This window comes from Gymnogyps californianus, chromosome Z, assembly GCF_018139145.2.
Source record: "Gymnogyps californianus isolate 813 chromosome Z, ASM1813914v2, whole genome shotgun sequence".
Lineage (NCBI taxonomy): Eukaryota > Metazoa > Chordata > Aves > Accipitriformes > Cathartidae > Gymnogyps > Gymnogyps californianus.
This window is the reverse complement of record NC_059500.1, coordinates 35,272,113-35,294,472: the sequence shown is the minus strand read 5'-3', so window position 1 is coordinate 35,294,472 and position 22,360 is coordinate 35,272,113. Positions and strand designations below refer to the sequence as shown.

General features: G+C 37.9%; 1 protein-coding gene across 1 annotated transcript in view; it reads right to left on the bottom strand.

Annotated features, from left to right (window-relative positions):
* Positions 1–211: 211 nt before the first annotated feature.
* The window catches only part of CDC42SE2 (CDC42 small effector 2), a 24,312-nt gene continuing 2,163 nt past the window's right edge, over positions 212–22,360 (bottom strand). Inside the window, 4 exon segments of the mRNA XM_050912919.1 lie at positions 212–2,167; positions 2,645–2,762; positions 7,327–7,455; positions 7,457–7,509. Of these exon segments, the coding sequence (XP_050768876.1) occupies positions 2,664–2,762; positions 7,327–7,455; positions 7,457–7,509 (281 nt within the window). The 3' untranslated portion in view covers positions 212–2,167; positions 2,645–2,663.

The window sequence follows — 22,360 nt, the reverse complement described above, 5'->3', positions numbered from 1 at the left end:
TAAATTAACGCAACAAAACTGTGAATAAAATTATGGTTTAATCCACTTGGCAACAAAAGGGTCAAGTGGCTTGAAAAAACCTCAAGCCTGCAAATTACTTATTGACACTAATATGTTACTCTTCAGAGAATATTCACCACAAATTTGTCCGTAGGCTGCAAGTGTTTTTCTAATGCAAATGTAACTTATGAAAAAGAAAAAGGGTAGGCCACCAACTGAAAGAAAACATTTATTGAATCAAAGTCAATACTTTCCTTTTAATATCTACAAGCCAACACTGAACTGACTTTATTCAAGAATGAACACAATGTACAAAAAAAGTATGTCTGTTATAAAAATATGTCAATTTTTTTTTCCTGGCTATTGAGCTGAAAACATTTTGACAAGTGCAAGATAGGTTTGGCAAGCAAATTTAAGCCACTATTACCAATGACAAAGTTCAAATAATTTTGTAATCATAGTATATTTAAGATTCATTGATAAAGTGGCATTAGAATTGTTGACCCCTAAAAAAAAAAAATATATCACTGCACTGCCATGTGTTTATGCATCCAGACAAGTGAACATTTTGATCTTCTGTCGTCACAAATCAGTACCTTTATCAGTGAAGACTATCCAACCTAATTCGAACTATTCAACCAGATAATTGACACCTACCACTGTAATACAACTTAGGGAAGGCAAACTACCTCCATGGCTCTGTGTTTTGTGTGTTGTTTGCGAACTGACAGAGAAGAGTAGGTAGGTTCATACATGTTTAAATCAACTTGACAGCTATTGCAATGTGAAATCAAGGAAAGGATGGAAAAAGAATAAGGAATCATTTATGACAGCAATCTATATTTATGAACACATGCATGTTTACGTATAAAAATGGATCTGACTAGGCTCAGTTATGCCTTATTTGTTTGGATGGGTTTTTTTCACATAAAAATCTAACTCAACCAGGACTCAAATCATTGACTTCTCTCAAACCACCACCAAGGAGGAAAAAAAGGGACCATTTACAGAGATAATCTGAAAACAGTGCAATATTAAAATACAATTTCACAACGTGTGAAAGAAACATGCTTTGGAACCTGAGCAAAAGGCGTTTTACTGACTTAGTAAAAAGTCACCCTGTATGTTGTTTTCATTGGCATCTGTTCTGCCAGATTAGTATGTTGCTCTTAGCAACTTCCATGGCCCCTAAATATTTAGTACACAGAAACTGCCAACTACTTAGAGAGGTCTACTAAACTTTTCAGCTAATATTGCAGGCAGTCTGACATGCTGCTACTGGAAATGACCATATAGCCCAAAATGAAGAAAAACTGTAGAAAGAAAAAGAAGCAGCCAAACATGATGCTTTTCTTTTTTAAATAGATTAAAGCGCTTCCACAACACTTAGATACGGTACTACACTGGTTTACAGTCTCAAGGTCAGCTCTTTCAAAATAAATATACTTAACATTTACAACAAATGCCTCATGAATGCAAGCTCTCTCTTTATTATCTCAAGACCAGTTGGATAAAAACTAAAATAAAGACATAATTCTGAAGCAGCTAAGTTACAAGTCCTTTTTCAAAAACAGGCATGACTTGGTGCCACAGCAAAACTTTCACCAGGCTGCAGTAAGCAATTTTTTTTTTTCTTCTAGCACCAAGCAGGCCACCATAGAAAGCAACCTCACAACACATGCGGTCATCTACTCTGCTGATTTTGTATGAAATAATCATTTGTGCTTGCAGGTCCCAGACCTTTCAAAAATAGGTATGAACAATAGATGATTGAGGACATTAATGGAAACTCACTCATTTCTAAATTACTTGAGTGGAGAAAAGATTTAAAGACTAAAAAGCAACAGAATGTTGCGCATTAGTATTTGTGAGGGATGAGGGAAGCTAAGGTTGGTGCTTTAATTTGCCTTAAAACAAATAAAAAGCTAAAAACAATCCTAAACAGCTCTGTCTATGATACTGGTAGAGGCCAATGTGTGCATGCCACTGAAAGGCACAGTCGGACCAATCTGATAAATGGCATCATCAGAGCAGAACAGCAACTTTTCACTGGAGTAATCACAAAGGGTGAACAATGAGCCATCACTTCTCTTGTCATGAGCACAGAAAGCAGTCACCAAGGCAAAAGAGGGAACACAGGAAAGAAGATACAGGAACTCACATAAACCTGGAAGACAGAAAACACGCATTAAACTGAGTTTTGAACATTCCGAGTGATCATTTTCCGACTGTATCATTGCTATTCACTGATTTAACACCATACATATGGTGTTAAATATGTTAAATATAACATACCATACACACTTAAATGGATGGAACTGTTGCAAAAATGGTACCCTAATCATATCACAAAATTCTTCTGAAATTTGTTATACAACTAATTTCACTTGCAAAGATTTGCCTACAATATCATCTTAGGTATAAAACAGGCTTGCGGACAGACTGATGCAGTCAGGACAATCTCTTGTTCATTGTGTAAAAAAAAATTAACATGCTTACATGATATTGAATTTTTTACTCAGAAATGCATTTTAAAATTGGGCATCATAAAGACACAGCTATTTATAGGGAGCTAATTATGAAGTAGTATGATTGTTCTTCCTACTACTCTAACAGTGCCTAAAAAGCAGAGTGCAACACTTACTGGAAAGGTTTCCCCAAGGTTATCCTGCCTTTGTATCTACAAGCTGCATCTGAACATTTGCAGACATGCCACCTCCATAGCCTCCCTTGGACTGCATTTGGTTCTGAATTGAGCTGACCTGGAGACAGAAGGGAAAGGGGGGCAGAAAAAACAAGAAAGGCAGTTAGTGAGCTATGGCGTCTTCTTGCTTCCAATTTTATTTCTTGTTTAGGTTTGGTTTTCAAGTGCTCCTTTACCATTAAAACTACATTACTTTTGCATGAAGACATGTGCAGCGTAGGCTTGCTGGAATTTTCACTTCTGCAGGCAGCTCAGCAGGAGAGATGGAAGAACTGGTGCTGAGGCAGAAGTTTTTCCTCTCTCCCAAAGAAAACTGGCTGATTCAGGCTTTCACTGACCAGCTTGATTACTCAAAAAAAATTAATCAAATCTCTTACTGGTATCCAACTCCACTCCATCTGACAAGCTAAAATTTATCTTGTTCTATGGAAAATGTTCTTTGCCAAGTATGATAGACCAAGAGAAGTTGACACCATTACATTAAAAATGTAATAGACAACTTACAAAATACCTGGATAGTATCTGCACTGTATGGCTAACTTCAGGTAATTAAAAAAGGACTTTCTAAACCAAAAAGGATCTTTTAGTTTGTGGAAGATTTTTTGTTTATCTATTTACATAACAGCATACACTGTTTTCCTTAATTACTACTGTTCCTTTAAATGGCAGGGCATTTATTGTTTAAATCATACTCAATCTATCAACTTCCCCGGAAACAGCTTATTTGAAGGTATTTTTAGCCTGATGCAAATAACTACATAAAGACACCCCCCCCCCCCAAGACATGCACATCCCTCTATGGCTTTCATTGCCTTTATCAACAAAACGAAAGGGAATCCATAGTTCTTTCCTGTTCGTGTTGCATGAGCCAAAATAATAATCTCCAAATGCCTGCAGGAAGACAACTCCAACCTTAAAGATTCGGCCTTTTTCTCTCTGCACCGCAGAGCATACATAACAAGTACACAATGAGCACAAAATAACATATTCATTCAAGGCTACAGCTTCTGAAATTGAACTTGCAGCAAAGCCTATGCCTGCAGGGCACCACTTGCAATTATTACATGTATGCTCCTTCACAGAGACCTCAGAACATCACTAGAAAGCTGTATTAAAACAGCACTGGAGAAATACTTCCAAGTAGCTTGCATGATATTTTCCCTGTCTACAAAGACAAAAGAAGCATATTCTTTTCCACGGCAAAGCAAAACACATGCACACACACAAAATGAACCAGCATAACTCTCTCTTACACACAGTCTCTCAAACCAATGTTAAAAAAATAGCCTGTTTTAGGATCTTTGTCTTCAACAGTATAACATATTGCAGTGCTGTGCAAAAGATCTGATTTTTATGTATTTAAGCAGCACAATGTAAAACCATTTTCTACCTTGGCACTTTGCTCAAATAAGTGATGCAGCTGCAGCCAAGCAATGTTATATTCACATTTTTCTTCAGGGAAAAGTGTTCAGAGCCAATACCCTAGTGGGTCTGACATCAGAGACTAAACTCAGTAAGGAAGTGTGGAGAAGTGCAACCACATTCATGGGGTGGTGTTTAAGAACTTTCACATTTCACCAAGCTGGTCATCGTCTTCACTAAGCATCTTCTGTTGCTCATTGGAACAAAAGGAGTTTGAATTTAATCTTTTTTTCCTTAGAAAATAATTAATCTACATGTAAATGTATTCACAAGAATGACTTGAGGACGGCATTAATCTCATCTGAATGAGCCCTGCCTCTAGTGAAAAAGAGCTACAAAAATATCTCCAGGCCATGTCACCTTCCAGCCTGACAACTTGCCTACATGATTTAAAATTTTGGAGAACAGCAAATCAACACAAATTGCAAGGCTAAAGTGTAAATTTTTATGAGTACTTCTAAAAGTTAGAATAATTTCTCTGGTACTTGAGGCATGCATATAGATGTTTGTGTTAGTGGGTAAGGAAGTAGCAGTCTAAAATGCAGAGGCTGTTACACCTACAGCAAAGAGAATGCAGCAAATTAAACTTGACTGCATTAACAGTTCAGTGGCTATTTTGTATATGAAAACTTATATAGGAGACATACAATGTTAAAAACACTGAGCAAAAAGCAGGTCTAACAACTGTAGGCTTATAAGGTAGTATTCTTTCTGAAGCATCCTCCTTTTGAGGTAGTCTGAGCTACAGGAACAAGCACCATGAAATGCAATTATTTTTTTTCTTTCCCAAAGATGCCATTGCCTTCCTTTGATGATAGATAACAGCAAGGTTCTTCTCTATGTCTAATTTAGATAGGATAAGGATTTAAAGATTTTGGAAGGGGAAGAGGATTGCACCAATTAAAGATCATACAATCTGTTATGCTGCTTATCTCTCTCATTAATTTCCTTCTTTCCTTTTCTTTCCCTCCCTTTTAGAACTAGGAAATAGCACAGATGGTCCCTGAGAAAGAAAACAAGGGAAAACTAAGAAAAGGACAGAATACATGAAATCAAAGACTAAACTGAGGAATATGAAGCAGAAGAAGAAAGAGAGGTTTCACCATGGAATACGAAGGTAAAATAAGAAAGAAAGCGATGGGAATGAGAAAGAAACAGTGCACAGAGGGCTCCCACTGTTTAAGCGTACCTTTGACAAAGGAGCAAGGCACTCTACAGAGAAGGCAAACAAAAAAGCAGAATATTTCAGTACTCAGAAAACTACTGTACTCAGAATCATAAGGATATGTAATGAAGAACAATGCTGATGAAAAAAAGGCACAGAGCAGATAGTGCATGAAAAATCAATTTTATATGGGAAAAGCTAATGAAATTGCAGGAGGTCCTCCTAAGTTATTCAGAAGAGAGAAGGCACAACGAGGTTCATGAAGGAGTATAATGTCCATACTATAAAGGAAATGAAGCAGCAGAAAAACATGTGGAGGTTAATTCCAAGTGTCACCTTGGAATTTGCACTGCGAAGAATGAACAAGGAGAATGGATGCAATACCACCACAGAAGAGGCAGGAAAACAAGCAGTGTGAAAAAGTAGAGATTCGTGCTTCTGAAGAGAAAGAGGGAAAAAAGCATTACTTTTGCATACAGATCCTTTCTATGTGGGATCAGAAAAATCACTCTGGCCACTGACACAGCACATTATCCAAACGAAAAAAAGTGAGAGAAAGAGATAGCCAGTTATGAGCATTCAAAATGAAGAAGTCTATGTAGAGACACAATAATGATTACCTACTATCTGGAGATGAATTGGATGTTACGCAAGGCAAAGGTGAGAGCAAGCAGGGGAAAAGTCTGAGGTGAAAGAGCAAAGCTTCAGGCAATCACCACAAACCTCACATGAGGCAGCTCAACTATGAGAATGAGGAAGGTTCTCACAGGAGGGACAACAAACATTTAAAAAGCAAAAAGCCATGCTTTAATAAAAAATAAAGAAAACGGCTCACTTTATTATCACTTTATTATTTCAATTTATAATGGCTTTAAATATTAATGTAATATATTGCATTAAATAAGTAATTAGCTTTAACTGAATTTTATCAAGTTGTGTTCGTCCACTGAACTTGCTTACAGATGTTTTAGTACAAATCACTTGCAATCCATTATGTTGTTTCTGGGAAAATGTAGTATATTGTTTGTCACGTCAGATTTTCTAGCTTTGCCCTTCCCCAATATGTCCTGAGTTACAAAAGTTTTTGTCTGATCTCTATAAGCTGTAAACTTGTTGAAACTACAAATGACCTCACTTGCCTACATTAAAACCATCTCTCTTCTTTACAGCTATGCTTTCTATTCTGATACCTCTGAAAGAACTTTCTTCTCCTTTGTCAAGAAGTATTTTTCACATTTTCATCTCATAACATTTTTTTCCCTTTAAAGAGGATTATTAAGGTCAAGAAGTATTTTTCATCATTATCTACATACAACCCTTGTCTAGATTGCATTTTATTGACCTTAAAAACAGGTTGACATTTCACATAAATACAAAGCTGTACAAAAGAAATCTATCCTCATAAGCTGATTTTCAGTATCTACCTAAGCCTCTGTTTTTCACTTTCAGAGAGATAAAAATATTTATTGCTCCTGTCACTTACAGGAAGCCACAAAACCTTGCCTGTGACATCGTTGCTTGCTCTGGAAATAATTCACACTGCGAATAGACTATAGAAAAACCTCAACAAGGACACCAAAAAATATTTGTGTGCACCATAAACGAAGGAAAGTTAGAGTTTTACATGAACTATATTTAAAATAGCTTAAAGCATTTAAGGTAAGCAATCTAGTCAATTATAAGACACCTTAAAAAGTTTTCTCTAAAATACTCTAGTATATTTTCAAATATACCTCTATTGTAGTTCATACATGCCATCAGAACAAATTATTTAAAAGTACTCTACACATAGCTTGTACAATATATACAGCATCTACTATGTATTGTCAATAAATATAGGAATTTAAAAAATGATATTCCATAATCTTGAATGCAAGTGTTTAGGACTTGGAATTAAGATGCTAGCAGGTTGTTCTTCAGTTTTATAGAGATTCTTTCTTATCGTTGAAAGACTCATTGCTTCAGCCACAATATACATATACAGTGTTCCTGTATTCTGTCTAAGATGAAATAGTCTTCATCTGCTCACGCTTACCGAATTCATTCCACTGAATAGGTCTCCTGATCCTACATGAGCTGTATGAACAAAGTTTGTCGGCTCCCCAATCATGCTTCGGTCAATTCGCCGTCGTCTTTTCTGAAAGAAAGGTAAAGAAACCATCTAACTGAGAGTCATTGAAAAGGCAAAAATAATGTGTGTCATAAATGTAGAAGTTAACTGTCCATAGGGTATTTCACACACTGTAAGATATTTTCATAGAGTCAAAAAGCAGAGACCAAATTCCCAGGTTAACCAAGACATTGGTAATACTGTTTTTACTTGGAGGAACCTACAGCAGATCATTAGACCAGCAGTGATATCACTCCTACCATTTAGGCCAACAAAACATTTGTACATAACCTTACAACATTCCATGGTTTATTAAACAGTATTTGCAATGTTTCATACAAATATAGGCAGAAATTACTGTATTTAAATCATGATGTGACAGATCAAATTCAAGGTTTAGTCATTCAAAACAAGAATTAAGGATCAAAAAGCATTAGTATAGTCTATGAAACCGCTAACTTACAGAATTTCTGATTTGCATGCCATGGGAACTTATGTCTGTATTTGTAATATACTTCATGGTGATGTTCAGAACAATGCCTTGAGTTTGATCAGGGTTAGTCACAGACATATCTTTACTGAACCCTATATACTCAGATAACTTCCAGTCTGCGTGGCTGTAGAGTGTGAGCTGAAGGGGTGCAGTGTGATAGTAAGGCAGGATGCCAGATTAGGGACTCCGATTCCTGTGCCATGAGACAGAAGGCAAGAATTGCTTAACCTCTCCCTCCCCTTTCTCAGTCAGGGGACACATGAGTCACAGCTTCATTCTTTATTAATGTAATAACACGCAAATGAAAAATTGGAGGCAGTAAGGACTTCCTCTAATTAAAGCTACTTCGGTTGCCTGCCTCCAGCTAAGCACTGCATCTAAAGGAATAAAACAAGAAAACCCTATCCTCATTTCTTAGGCTAGAGCCAGGGAGCTGATACAGAGCAAACCATGCAGTGTGCACTCACTGTATGCCCATATCCTGTATTGGGGGGGGGGAAGCCATGAAGCACAGTACGAATATCTCAATTTAAGGTGTCATACAAAATACAGTGTAATAGCTAAGGAACTACTTGAGCTCAATTAAAAGCTTCCCATCATCTTAAAGTCCACTCAGTCTCATTTTTAAAGGAACCTCCATTTCTAATCTGCAGTGAGATCATAAGACCACCCAGACTCAAGACACAAAGGTACATGCCTTCACGAGTGGGCTAACGGCTATTGAAACACAGCTACAGATTAAATCTTTATGAATCAGAGCCCACAACTATGAGAATACATCATGGGGTTTAGCCAGCAAGTACAAAACACATTTAATCCTTTCCTGTACCTTTTCCCTGTTACTAAAACCAGATTTCAGTAGGTTTCAGTACCTCATTGCATCATATTAATAGGTGGGGTGAGGAGAAACACATAAAACACTCCCATAGAAATAGCAAAACAAAATGATTCGATCTATGCCAAAACTATTAGTGAATTATCTACTCCCAACAAATTTGACAAGATCAAACAAATAAAATAATCATAGCTATAAAAACTTCTTCATGTAGTTTGAGGGCTTTCAGAGAGAAAATGTTTATGGAAATTAACCGAGATGTCTCAATTACAGAAAATATTAGTAGAGTTCATAGGGCCAAAAATAGCCACAACAGAATCTATCACCGTGCCCCACCAATGCATTAATATTTCAATCTGGAAGTCAAGCTCACTTATACATACAGCAAACAATTTCTTAAGTTATGCATGCTATCAGCTAGTAAAGCATACATGACTAACTTGGGGGGAGAGGCCCCACACCAGGTTTATGCTTCCAGTGGATAAGAACAGCTCATCTGACATGTTCCAGACAAGGAGCACCTCCACCAGGTGTGATGATTATTTTCAATGCACATTGCCGTATTTACACAATATAGTACTGTAATATGCTGTGACTCTGACACAGAAAGAAGCTCTAGAGAGCTGTATGAAACACACCGCTCCTATTAAAACACTTAAAATTGTTTCAGGCCTGCAGTAGTTGCCCCTTTCCCCCTTTTAAAAAAATAACAGCCAGAGTCAGATTCATTTATATGTCTAAACAATATATCCATGATTTCTTGGTTTTAGTAGGGTTTTGAAATGCAGGGTTTTGATGCAGAGAAAATGTAGACAATCTCAAAACTTTTGGAACTCTTTGTTTGTTTATTTTTTTTGCAAACAACTGAACTCCTTCTTTGGGCAACTCAACTTATTTTCCTCCGTTGCTTGTTGCTAAGATCACTGGCATGCCATTAACAGAATTAGAGTGCTGGATCTTGTGAACAACTGTAAATGATTCTCTGCTAATCATCAGCTAGTCAACCAGTAACCACTAGTTAAAGTGAATCGCCATCAAACCCTGTTTCTTATCTTAAGCAAGTTTCTTATCAGAGGCCATCAGGCAGTTACACCCTGGTGCATGTGCCCACTGATGTGATCTCCTTGAAGCAACGGAACAGTATTTAAATGCTCTGCTATATTAAGACCACAAAGTAGTTCACTCTTAAAGCAAATCAAACGGGTTTTTTTGCTGCAGGAGAACTCAGTTTGCATTTACATTAGTGTTTTAGCTTGGATCATGAGCATGCTTTTGAAGCAACTTTGCCAGTTCCCGTTTACCATGCTTCAATTTTAATTTCAGAGTAATCTTGGAGTGTACAAATTAGACTTCTTTTTGGGTGAAGCTGAACTGGAACACTAGCTGATGCACTCCCATTGATAATGGACATTGAGGCCAACAGACCAGGTGAGCCAGTCTAAAGCAGACCACAAAAGACATCTAATGGTTCCCCAACGCCAACTGTTCTGCTCTACTCCATAGCTGCTCCTACTAGGATGTGCCATTTCTGTAGACACAGCCTCAGTCAGAACCAAAATGGCCATTTGGCATGGGTGAAGGGACATGGGGAGCGCTGTAAAAAATCACTTCTTTTTGAGGAGTGTAACACAGGAGACAGGAGTAGGGGAGCATGCCTGGAAAGGTTACAAAGCTTTTACAGAGGACATCATAAACATTAGGTTTGCCAGGATTTTATTGTGAAGTTGTATTTTCTGAGGCCCTGTACCTGTAAGAATACATGCAATACTATTGTTCTATAAACAATAAGAATTAACACACAGATTGATTCTTCAGTAAATTTAGTATATTTAATTTGAAAGAAGCTGAGAAGCAGCACATTCATCTCTTAGTTAAGAAGAAATGAATTGTACAATTATGCTCATTTCCCTCTGTGTATCACTTGTGCCTTTCCATGCTTGTTCTTAGTGCAAGTCACGTGCCTGAGCTGACAGAGCCCAGCAAAAATGAATTCCCGCTAGCCATTACCCATGCCCCAAAATCCGCTTGATACCATACCATAAATAATTAGCCCTAGAATATATATACACCACTAACCATTGTAGTAATGAGATCTGACTATAAAGGTGATCTATAATACAACTGCATGTTAATGATGCTAGCGCAAAGGACTTCAACATACACGCACATGAATATTTGTATCATCTAAAGGTTTGTTTTAAAGATGTTTCTGATGGAACACATGTATGTCCCAACTCTGGCAGCCTAACTGCAATGAGACCCTATGTCCTATATCTGTGTTTCTTGTGAATGTTTTCTTAGGAGGGGAGAAGTAGCAGAAAGCTCACTTTATGATTAGCTAACTTGTCTGTTATCTTTCTTGTTCGTTTGGGTCAAGTTAATGAAACATTTGGTATCAATGGGCAAAAAAAGTTTAAAATCTGAATTGTAGTATATGACTTTTTTTTCCCCCCTTGCCTTGTCCCAAGGCACTTCCCCCTTCACTAAGGGGGGAAGGGGTGGCAAGGAGCGCAACAGAGGTGAGATGAGAGGAGAAGACATGTAAAGGGATCCTGGAAGTGGAATATGAAATGTCATCATTTAATGGCTTTGCTCAGTTTGTTCCCTTGACAAAGATCTGTAGAATTTGGATTGCAAAGTACACACCAGGTAATCTTTACGCCACAAAAAGAATAAATAATCTTTAAACAGAAGTAGAAGAGATGCAGGTTTGTGTGTTGAGGAATGGAAGCAGTCTGAGGACTCATCTCAGAAGCTTTGCTTTGAACATGTACTAGATGTAATGAAACTGGATCACATTTCAGTTACCATAGTAATGAAGTAAAGAATTGATGTCTCCTATTCTTAATCTGCAAGTAATGCTTTGTACCCACACAGGGTAGCATCTCTTTCGAAGTACAAGATCAGAATTCAGAAAGCCACCAACGGTTGCATCACACAGAAATTATTTTAACTCTGCAAGTTTCTTGAAGCTTTTGATAAACAGTTTTAAACTTCTGTTTAATAAAATTAAACTAATTATACACCATGTATTCAACCTGTCCTTCAGCAAAGCCACAAGCATTTTACTGAAACACTGTTTTCATAGTTAAAAAACCCTACTTATTGCAAGAAATTCAGAACTGTAATTTGTTTCTTTAAACAAATAATTGCCACTGATGGGTCCAGAGGCATGTAAAATTTCCTTTTTATTCCCCTCCATTTTTGGCTTGCAGGGAAGAAGTGATCTTTTTTGACTATCTCCAAATTTTGTCCAGAGGCTGGGCTGCGCTTCTCTAGCTCAAGCCACTTCATAGTGATGGCAACAGTTCTGAATTAGACAAGTTCTCTCCCTGTATATATACATATAAAAAAGAAAAGTTTTGGAAATTTTTTCTCCTTTGCACCATTATGCATCCCTCTCTGCCCTTCATGACAGGCCCTCTCAAAAAAAGAAAAAGAAAAGACATGCAGAGTAACATCAAGGTCTCAAATATATCAAAAAAATTTGAGTCACTTAGATCCTAGCAAGCTGATAATTATTTTTCTGGAAGCTGCTAAAAGTAGAAGCCACAAGTGAAGTCAAACAGAATATCATACAAAGGTATCCCAAAGTCAAGTACCAACCTACATATGCTGGGGATCAAAAGCAAAGAAATCTCTTCTGTCTAGCTGGCAGAAAAGCATGTTCTGCTAAATCTACACCAGATTTTTTGAGACAGCTGCTAGATACATATCCCAAATCCAAGTCTGAGTGAAATATAAGTGACACAGAGCACTTCAAAGGACCCTGCAACACAAAAGCCTGCATGGATTTGACCTGCAGAAGGCTCCATCTCAGCCCCGGTCAGCCCTCAAATGGAAGTGGTATTGCAGGTGCAGATGAGGAACGCACTTTCTAAGCATAAAGCAATACATGGTGGAAACTGAAGAAATTCAGAGGGGATGATAAGTTATTGCCATATTGCGAACATGTAGAGTTTCTGAAAACAATGCTTCTTTATTAAAATTCCCGCATATGGCACTCTTCTCCCACCACCTACCATTTATCTCCACTTTACACACCAGAAAAACTGCCAACTCTTTTTCCCCACACAGCAATGCTCTTTACCCAGCTGTATGTTGTCCTGGCTTTTTATATCTTAGGATCTCAGTCAAGTAAACTGTAAGAAACCAGGCAACAGAATACCTGCTGCCCTCAATGCAAGCCTACTATAGGGAACAAACAGAGCATGTCTACACTAGCAACAAATTAGTGGCAGGGGGAGACTGGAACTTTGCATCTTTGTTTTGAGCATTATTCTCTGAAACTAACACAGATACAGTTGCTTTTCTATTGAGGAGAACATTTTATTATTATTTATTAATATAATCAAGCTACCACAAGGCAAGGATAACACTTTCCTACTGCTAACTTTGTAACATTTACCAAACCATTACAAGTGTCATTTTTCATGACTGTGCTTCCATATATAAATATTGTTTTGTCTTATTTTATATGCAGTAAAAATATACTGCACATACTACATTTATGTATTACATAACAATATATATTAATATATCATATATTGCATTTCAAGGCATTTTTCTGTCACTTCATATTTATCTGTGTTCCAAAAAATGCAAGGCACAGTAAACTAAATCAGAAAGGAAACAGCATGCAGATCTGATCTATCTAGTCTAGTCTTGTGCAACATGTTTCCAACCAGATCCAAATCAATATGTAGTGATCCATATATAAAATGGCAAGTGATGCACCTTCCTTTTTTTAACACAGTTCGTTTTGTCTTTCATTCTAACTATCTGTAGAAGAGGAACTTTGGTTTAAATTTGTCATCATTTCTCCTTATTCCGCAAGACTATCTCTATTATTTTTCATGACATGTTATTTTGGCTTCTCTGTTATTTCAATACAAACTTTGTAAGCTTACCACAAAGACTCACATGCAAAAAATCTAACAAGTTACATTTATTGAGGCATAATCCCTGCGCTTTATAGTCTCCCTTTCTGAATAACTTGATGAGAAACATCTTTTGTATTTTAACTTCAAAACAGCCTTGATACATAATCAGGGAAAAACAAAACAAAACACCATGCTTTGGCACCTCATCTGATGCAGAGTAAAAGCATCAACTTCCCAAGATTCATTTTCCAGTCTTGTATCAGTCTCTTCTCTAATTTCAGACTATTTTTTTTAAACATTAATTCTTTAAAAGGAGTACAGATTGTGTAAATCAAGGTATTCATAATATTCCACATCAGAGTGGGCTATCGCAGCAGCATTTGAGGTTTCAGTGGGCCCCATTCACCTTCCAGGATTGCCTTCATCAAGTCAGCAATGCTTACTGCTGGCTTGCAGGCTCAGTAACCTAGCTAAGACAAAAAATAGTTTTTCCCTTTTCTTAAATGATTACTGTCATAAAACAGGCTTATCTCTCTGGCAAGAAGATAACTAAAGAACATTTAATTCCTCTTTGAAGCCTTGTTCAAGATTTAATAAATTTACTTGCTAACTCCCTACTGGGAAACTCTTCCTGGTGAACAGAGAAGTGAATGATCCATCTGGACGCTATAAAGAGCTGCTTTGCAGAATGAGTTTCTGTGGTCAGAGAATGACCACTTACATTTATTACCTCCAAAAATTTTGCTCTTTTCAAAGCAGAACGATGACTGTGAATTCATAAACACTAGAAAGTTACAGAGCTTTTAAACTTGTCTCCACAAGGTGAGGGTCAGTTTTGCAGACTGCTCAGTCACTGCTATCTCAGTCATTAAAATGGCATCAAATACAGTAAGAAGCTATTCACTCTCTACGATAGCTCTTTGCAAGCTTGACTTTTAAATAACAGCAGGGTAATTTGAACATAATGAAGTACAACAACTTCTAACCACATCATCTAATCCTTCGCCACACTAAGAGATCTACAGTTAATACATCTTTCCATACTAGAACAATCTAAATCCCAAACTCTCCTAAAATAAAATAAATCCCAGTAGAGCCACCACAACTGCTGTTCTTATGGTAGACAGGACAAATGCAAACAAGCAATACACTCCTGGTTCTTCTCTGTATCTGCCTAGTGCATTTGTTTTCATGACTAGGAGCTAGTCTGCTCATCCAACACTGTATGGATGCACTATCAAGACAGTGATAGTTAAGTATGTGATTTGCCCATTTTTTTTCTTTTAAATAGGAACTACCAGAGTTATATGGAGGCTCACAGCTATTGTGTTTGACCTCCTTTCACAAATAACCCTCAAACAGCAACCCTTTTTTGGAGGACTTCTGTTACCATTCATTCTGTTACCATTCTAAATTTCAGGCTAACCCAATGCAAAAAGCAAGCTCTTTTAATCTGCTGATTTACTCTCTGGGATCTTTACCACCAATCAAGATAGGTGTTTCATAACTCTTCCCTGAGGACAAAGTCATCTATTAAACTTCTCAATGATATAACTCTCTGTTGAAATGGAGCCATTTGCTAGCTTTGTATTCAAGAATTCAGCTGAAACTTCAAAAGCAGTGCAGGCCAAAGATAAAACTAAGATAGAAATCTAAGGAAAGGATTTAATCAAAGACAAGATAGTCAAACATTTCAAGATGGGGGATTTGGATGGTTACAGGAGAAACTGAAAGAGAGAAAACACCCTTCATTTTATTTTCCTTCTTTGATCTCTCCTACTTTTTGTATCTGCTCTGAAAAGAGCTCCAGCAGCAAGGGAGTCCCTATGCTGTGCCACCCAGCTGATCCTTCATATGCTAGCAGACAGGAAGAGCTAGGTACTTGCCCAGAATAGGAAGTATCAGATCACCCTGCAGAGGTGGCTTTCTGTCCTCCCACATACATATTGTTCTGCTCCCAAAACAGTGTGATGTGCACAGGATGGCTGGCTGTCTCTCAAGACAAGCTGTGGTCTGAGTGATGTGTCTGGGTTCCCAAAATTGACCCATCAAAATTACTTAAAAAGGTCTTAAAGAGTGTCTTTCATCAAACCCTACATAAAGGGGCTGGAGGGGCAAGGGTGTCCCTTGTATTTGTTTTTGTGCATTGTGTGTTTAAGATGCATTTCTCCACACTTTCCTATCTAATTAGGAACCTAGAGATTCATGTTAAAAACAACAAAAAGCATGTGCACATATAAAGCTGGAATGCTAATACATTTCCATCTCTAGCAACGGGATCATTATGTAGCAAACGAGTACTGTGAAACCAATGGCTGGATATAGAGGATCATCATATAGCCAGTATGATATTTTTGAAGAAGAAAAGGCTGCACACCTCCTAAACACGTCCCTGAATATTGCGGTACTCTCAATTTTTTTTCAGCTTTTTAAACCCATGAGCTTACACTGCCAATTCCAACATTTATACAATGTTTAAGTACTATACGAAAGTTGATGAAATTGAAGAGACACCATCCACAGTAATGTTAAAATTCCAGTCAGGCACTAGCATATGTTTGAAGTGTTAAGATTTAATTTAATTTTTGAGCCATAAAGTGACACTGGCTATATTGAACTGCAGGAGACCACATAGTCTCTGAAGAAGCAAGGATGAAGAACTAGATCTTGAAGTTTCAAATGTCTTATGTCAAGAGGTTTACCATACAGAAGAAACACAGAGAAGCATAACTAAGATAATATGCAATATAAATTCAAATGCTAGCCAGTCCCTGCAAACCACCATATTTCAGTGACAGATTTATTCTAAAGCAGTAACATGAGGTATCTAAGCCCAGCGTAATGACGGTCTGACCAGCACTGTGATCTTCATCAACTGCAAAACACCGAAGCTGCTACAGTTACTAATGCGTTTTTCTCAGTCCCTTACATGGGCAGTTTCTAGCAGATTGCTTAGAGTCTTGATTGCTAATGGATCTTACGAACTGCGGCTTCATCAGAACAGAAGCAGGAGGAAACCAGCACAGGTTTTCATGCCAGCTCTTAAGCAGCAGAGATAAGTAGCAGGCCTCCAGCACACCCAGCTTTTATCAAGTTTTCAAAAAATCCAGGATGCTACCTGACTTCTCTAGCTAAAGGAGAGTTAGGAAATTGAGACAAAGGGTTGAAAAGAGGTAAGTTTTTAAATAATGTAAGCTGTTATAATTAGCATCTAACAAATTGATTATCAAATGTACACTGGATTTAGCCTTTAGGCGAAAATCACTTGGCATTTACTGACTGACTCAAGTGGCAAAAAAAGAATGAGCAAATCTGAACACTTTCTGAATTCTCAAGCAAAGGAACTAGCAGTTCCGTTCGTATTTAGAAAAAGACAAAAGTAAAGGGAAAATAAAGGAATCTAAAATGGCAGAGAAGCTGACTTTATCAAATCTTCCAGCCTGATTTCAAGTACAACTTCACATCAAATTAATCTATTTTGTAAATGAATACCTCAAACTGGCTTGCATATTGTTATCTGAAACAGCTCCTTCGCTTTTAGCAAATTCAGCACCTTCTTGAATCTTTTGAAGTGTATGCTTTTTGATCTGTTTACACAATGTTCCATTATATTATGATGGTGTTAGTCATCACATGACAAAACTGGCAATTGTAGCCTATGTTTTCTAAATAAACAGGAAAATTTGCCAGATGAGGTCAAATGACTCTGAAAGACAATAGGTCTTTTAAGAAGTGTGTTTAGCTCACGCATTAAAGGGAACTTGTTCCATTCCACATGCTTAAACCAACTTTAAGTCACTTTCAGAGTCCATTCCTTCATATAGCTAGTAAGTACTGTCCTTTTCAAAATACACATTAGCACAATTTTAAGACTACATTTACAACTTTGTAACTTGGCTGTCACATTACACCACAAACTAACTTCTCTTTCCAGTAAGTTTATTTTCATTACTTTTGGTGATCAATGCCTCTTTAACATAATTTAAAAAACAAAACAGTCATCTAAGATAGTAGCACTGGTTTTCTACTACAGCAGCCATATTTTTTTAATGTCTTTAGACAGACTATGCAGTCTGATTGTAGAGTAACAGGTAATTCATCAATGATAAGGACAGCAGGGCGTGATGAAAGGAACAAGTCTGTGATACTGGTTTGTGGTATCAGCAAAAATCAGAACTTGGCATTTCACATATACTCCTTTCTTACAGCTGCCAAGCTGCCTAACTTCCAACATGTTAGCCGTTGCTTGGAACAAGTGCTTATTACCAGCCCACACAGCTGGAAACGAAGTTTTTCACTGCACCTTTTGGAGTGAATCCAGAGCTGTGACACAGGTAAGGGACAAAACCTCTGCTGCACATGGTATAGAAGGAGAGGCTGAAAGAGTGGGTTTGTTCACCCTTAAGAAAAGAAGAGACATCTGCGTGTGGTCTTAATGGTCTTCCACTACCTAACAGGAGGGTACAAAAGACAGACAGACTTGGAGGTACACAGTGATAGTGTCAGAAGCCACAACCTGAAGCTGCAACATAGAAAATACTGATTAAATTAAAAATAAATAAATAAATAAAGTTATGTAGGTGGTCAAACACTGGACCAGGAACCCAATGAATCTGTATGTCCATCGTTGGAGATCCCCAGAACACAACTGGACATGGCTCTGCGAAAGCCAGTCTAGCTGGTTTTCCTTTGAGTACGTGCATTGCACTAGATGGCATCCAGAGGTCCCTTGTCACCTAGATTATTTTCCAAGTCTCTAACTTCAGCTAGTGACGAAGAGGAAGAATGTAGAGCAGGCTGGAATTGACTTTGCTGTAACAGATGCAGTATATTCTCCCCAGTGATCAAAATCATAATGTTAAAAGATACAGATTAAACAAATGATGTAAAGATACACCACAATACAAACTTTCTGGAAATTTCTAATAGCTTCTCAACAAAAAGCAAATCCCAAGGTCCTGATAACAACACACTGAACTGCATCATGTTGAGCTCTCTTCCCTTTCACTTGCTGACCTCTTCCAACAAGAACATAGGAAATACTTGAAAGGTCATCTGGCATGATGAGAGCTGTAGTTCTCTAGAGGACGTGTGTCAGGATTACAACATGTAGACCCCTCCTGCTCAGCCAGTTGAGTGTCACCTTCCGCCCAGCTACAACACAAACAAAAGCTTCGGGTGTCCTTAAGTACACTGCGTATTGAAATTCTTTTGTTAAGAAATTACATTTCATGCTTGAAAATCCTGTAGTAAGACTTCCTAGAGCTAGCTGGCTAATATAAACAGGTTTGTTATGTCCTACATATGCAGGCATCTGCACACATTTGCATCTATATGGAAGCATACATGTTGCATAAGTTACATTACATACAAGCCTTCTGTACTCCTATGTACACTCTGTATAATCTTCTAAATCAGAATGATATGCACATACCAAACTCCATTACAGAAAACTACGAGAACAAAAAATAAACTGAAATATTACCTCCGAACAGGTAATAGCCAGATACAGGATTCCTCAGTCACACTCACCATCTAAAACCAATCACTTAATAAGTCTAACACTTTCTCTGGACCAGCCAGTTAAAACATCTACTGCTCTGAAGATAATAGCTCTAAATGCATTGTCACATGTACTTGCAAGCAGCAGTTTGGTACTGCACATTGTGATTCACCTTTGACTATGACAACAAATCAGGGCACACGTGGTATTTTCAGAAAACCTCTGCAGGCAACTCATAGTAATTCCCTTACTGGGAGAAGATGGGTCTTCAGGAGTTATGGCACTGATATTTTTTAGCAGTAGGATTCATGGGTGGAAGCTCTAGTACTTGTGCCACAGGCAAAAACAAATCCACAATATTTAATAATAATGTCCTCAAGACTCAAAACACACAGACACAGTGAATTCGTCAGCTTTTAAATACCTCTGTGAATGTCATCTTAGAAGCTTGACATTAGTTTGCCCAAATAGCAGCAGCTTCTTGTTTGTTTATATACATACACAATGAAATACCTAAATACTCACCGGGTTTTCTAGCGGTGTACTGTACTACTTACTTCTCAGTGAAGTTTTATCAAAATGAACTTGCTCTCAATGAAGATACTTTCTTTTTTTTGTACAAATCCTTTTTTAAGGGAAGTAGAGTTTTGTGTGTGTCAGGTCCATGAGACATACTCCTGACTGCTGACAGCTGCCTTTCTGGCAATCTTCCCACTGAGATTTCCTTGCTTAGCTATTTGTCACCTATGTGAACTCATCATTATCTCTGGGTTCTCCTTGCTGCTCCAAAGGCATCCTGACCAGTTACCTCATCAGCATATGAGCACTGTGACACAGCCTCGGGTATCCCTTTTTGCAGTGGGAAGAAGCATTCACAAACATGGAATCACGAAATTTGCTTCAGTAGCCATCCCAGTTCTTGCTCCTGTGAGGACTTCTACAAGGCTCCCAAATTTGACTGTCAGTGTTGGAAATCTGTTTATCCAGTTCATTTTAGGTAAGTCACTGGAACAAGTGCATCCCAAAATATGTTATGATGTAGTTTGTCTTTGCTTGCTCTTGAAACATCAAAGCAAAAAGGAGTTGCAATCTACACAAGGGAAGCAGGAACAGCCTCCCATATTCTTCCCATACTATGAAAAATAGTCATGCATTTGAAAGGTGATTCCACTAGTGGATGTGGAAATGATGGCATATACACAAACTAAAAAAAAAGACAATACAACAAGCATCCAAGACAATTTAGCAATGGATGGCCCATGCCCATATTTTAGGGATGCTTAGACGCCGAGCCCCCAAGTAGCACGGCTAGAAGCATCTCTGGAAGAGTACTCTACCAGCAACTCTTAAGAAATGTTCAAATCAACAGCTGCGTTCAGACTTAAAATAGCTTTCTGCTCAGCTTTTGACATATTCAGAACAGCATCCGACACAGAGCAGCAACACAAAAGCCTGTGCCCGAAGTGTGGCAAATACTCCCAAAAGATGGAAGTTGTTCAGGAATAATTACCAAGTCCCAATAGAAACACGGGGGCAAAGTAAAAGCAACATGGTGTGCCACTGCAAATCTGTAGGCTCAAAAGACAGACAATGAAGAAAAAAGGCCATTGTGAGGGAAAACTTCTAGTCAAGCACTGTATTCCTACCTATTTCAGTTCAACAAGGAACATAAAAAGGAAGTCCTTTCAAAAAGTGTTCTGCTTTCTCTGGCAAAACAAAGGAATCTTTGCTGCCTTGTCCAACCTCTTATCAAAAGGAAAACACCAGTTCCAAGCATGTACAGGCACTTTTGCATAGTCTAGCTGAGGCATGCCACAATTCCACAGGTCTTAAGTGTTAACAATCATTAACTATTTAAATTTCATCAAGTCAGAAAGTGCCCCATATTCCTAATTTATTTGTCAAATTCTACTCTTCTAAATACAGCCTCATTGAAAAGAAGTATTCAGGAGCAGTAGCAATAGCTCCGTACTCTTCCACTAGCTGCACTAAGACGACACACAAATTTTGTTGAGGACAAAGTCTCAGGTACATTCATCATTCAGAATTTACTGCCAGACTCATGAGTATGATCAACACCACATCACACAATCATTTTTAGAGGCAGTGTTGGCTGCTCATAATGTTCAGAAAAATCCTTCTACTTACTAATCCATTTCTGTGGTAAGCCTGTGTCTCCTTGTCTTGCAGGTCTTCTGCACTAAGTTATCTATGATAAATTTATTACTGTGAGAGCAGAATTTCTACTATTGTATTATTGTGTCTCCTACTTGCATACTTTTTGACACCATTCCTTCAGTCTACCACTGGCAATTCTGAAGTTGGATCCACTGTACAAATCCAGGAAATATAGTGGCTTTCTTAGTGTGTCAGATCTACTGGTCTTGCCAGAATAAGCCCATATTTAGGAGCTTCTTAGGACAGGAAGAATAGAAAAGCATGGTTCTTTAACAGTCAGCAAAACAAGGGAAGCTTTGGCATTGCAACACTGAGCACCATGGAGATCGCTCAGACTCCTCCAGGTTCTCGCACTATCGGCAACTTCAGGGCAACTGCTTCCCAGTTCCACAAGTGTAGTCAGCTTCTATCAAAAACAAGACACAGCCAACCTCAGCTGTTGGCTACAGATTTACAGTCACTGGCAGTTAAAAAAAAAGTCAGAATGAAGAGGAGAAAAAGTGATATACAGAACAAAACCAGGTTTTCTAAAGAGCTGCAGGCTGCAATTTCTAAACTAGGTGCGTAATAAAAAGTGTAGATTATTTATAGTAAATATTTTTCCTTTTACTCTTCAGCAAATGGAACCATAATATACCTAAAAAGACAGGTACACAACTCCATCTTCCCAACAACTAGACCTATGAACACAGAACTGAATAGTAATTGTTGGCAGGAAAATATCTATTGTTCCTAAATTAAAGAAAAAACCCAACAACTAAGCTAAAACACTACCACCACCACCACCCTATGTTTCATAGCCTGAGTGTCAGGTATCCTTTACCAAAACACAGGTCTCCAGTGGAGTCTGGCAACTATGCCAATAAAACAAGTTGGTTTTGAACAGCTGGCTTACCAGCATGACAACTGCCAAATTCCAATTGTATCAGATTATTTTAAGAGTTCCCTGTGCCCCAGTGTCATCAGGCTACACCACCCAGAAACATGCTTCCAGGATCAAGGCACAGAATTTGGAAGTAGTTCATTTTCTTCCCAGACTTCCTGCATGGTTTCTATGCCTCAACTTC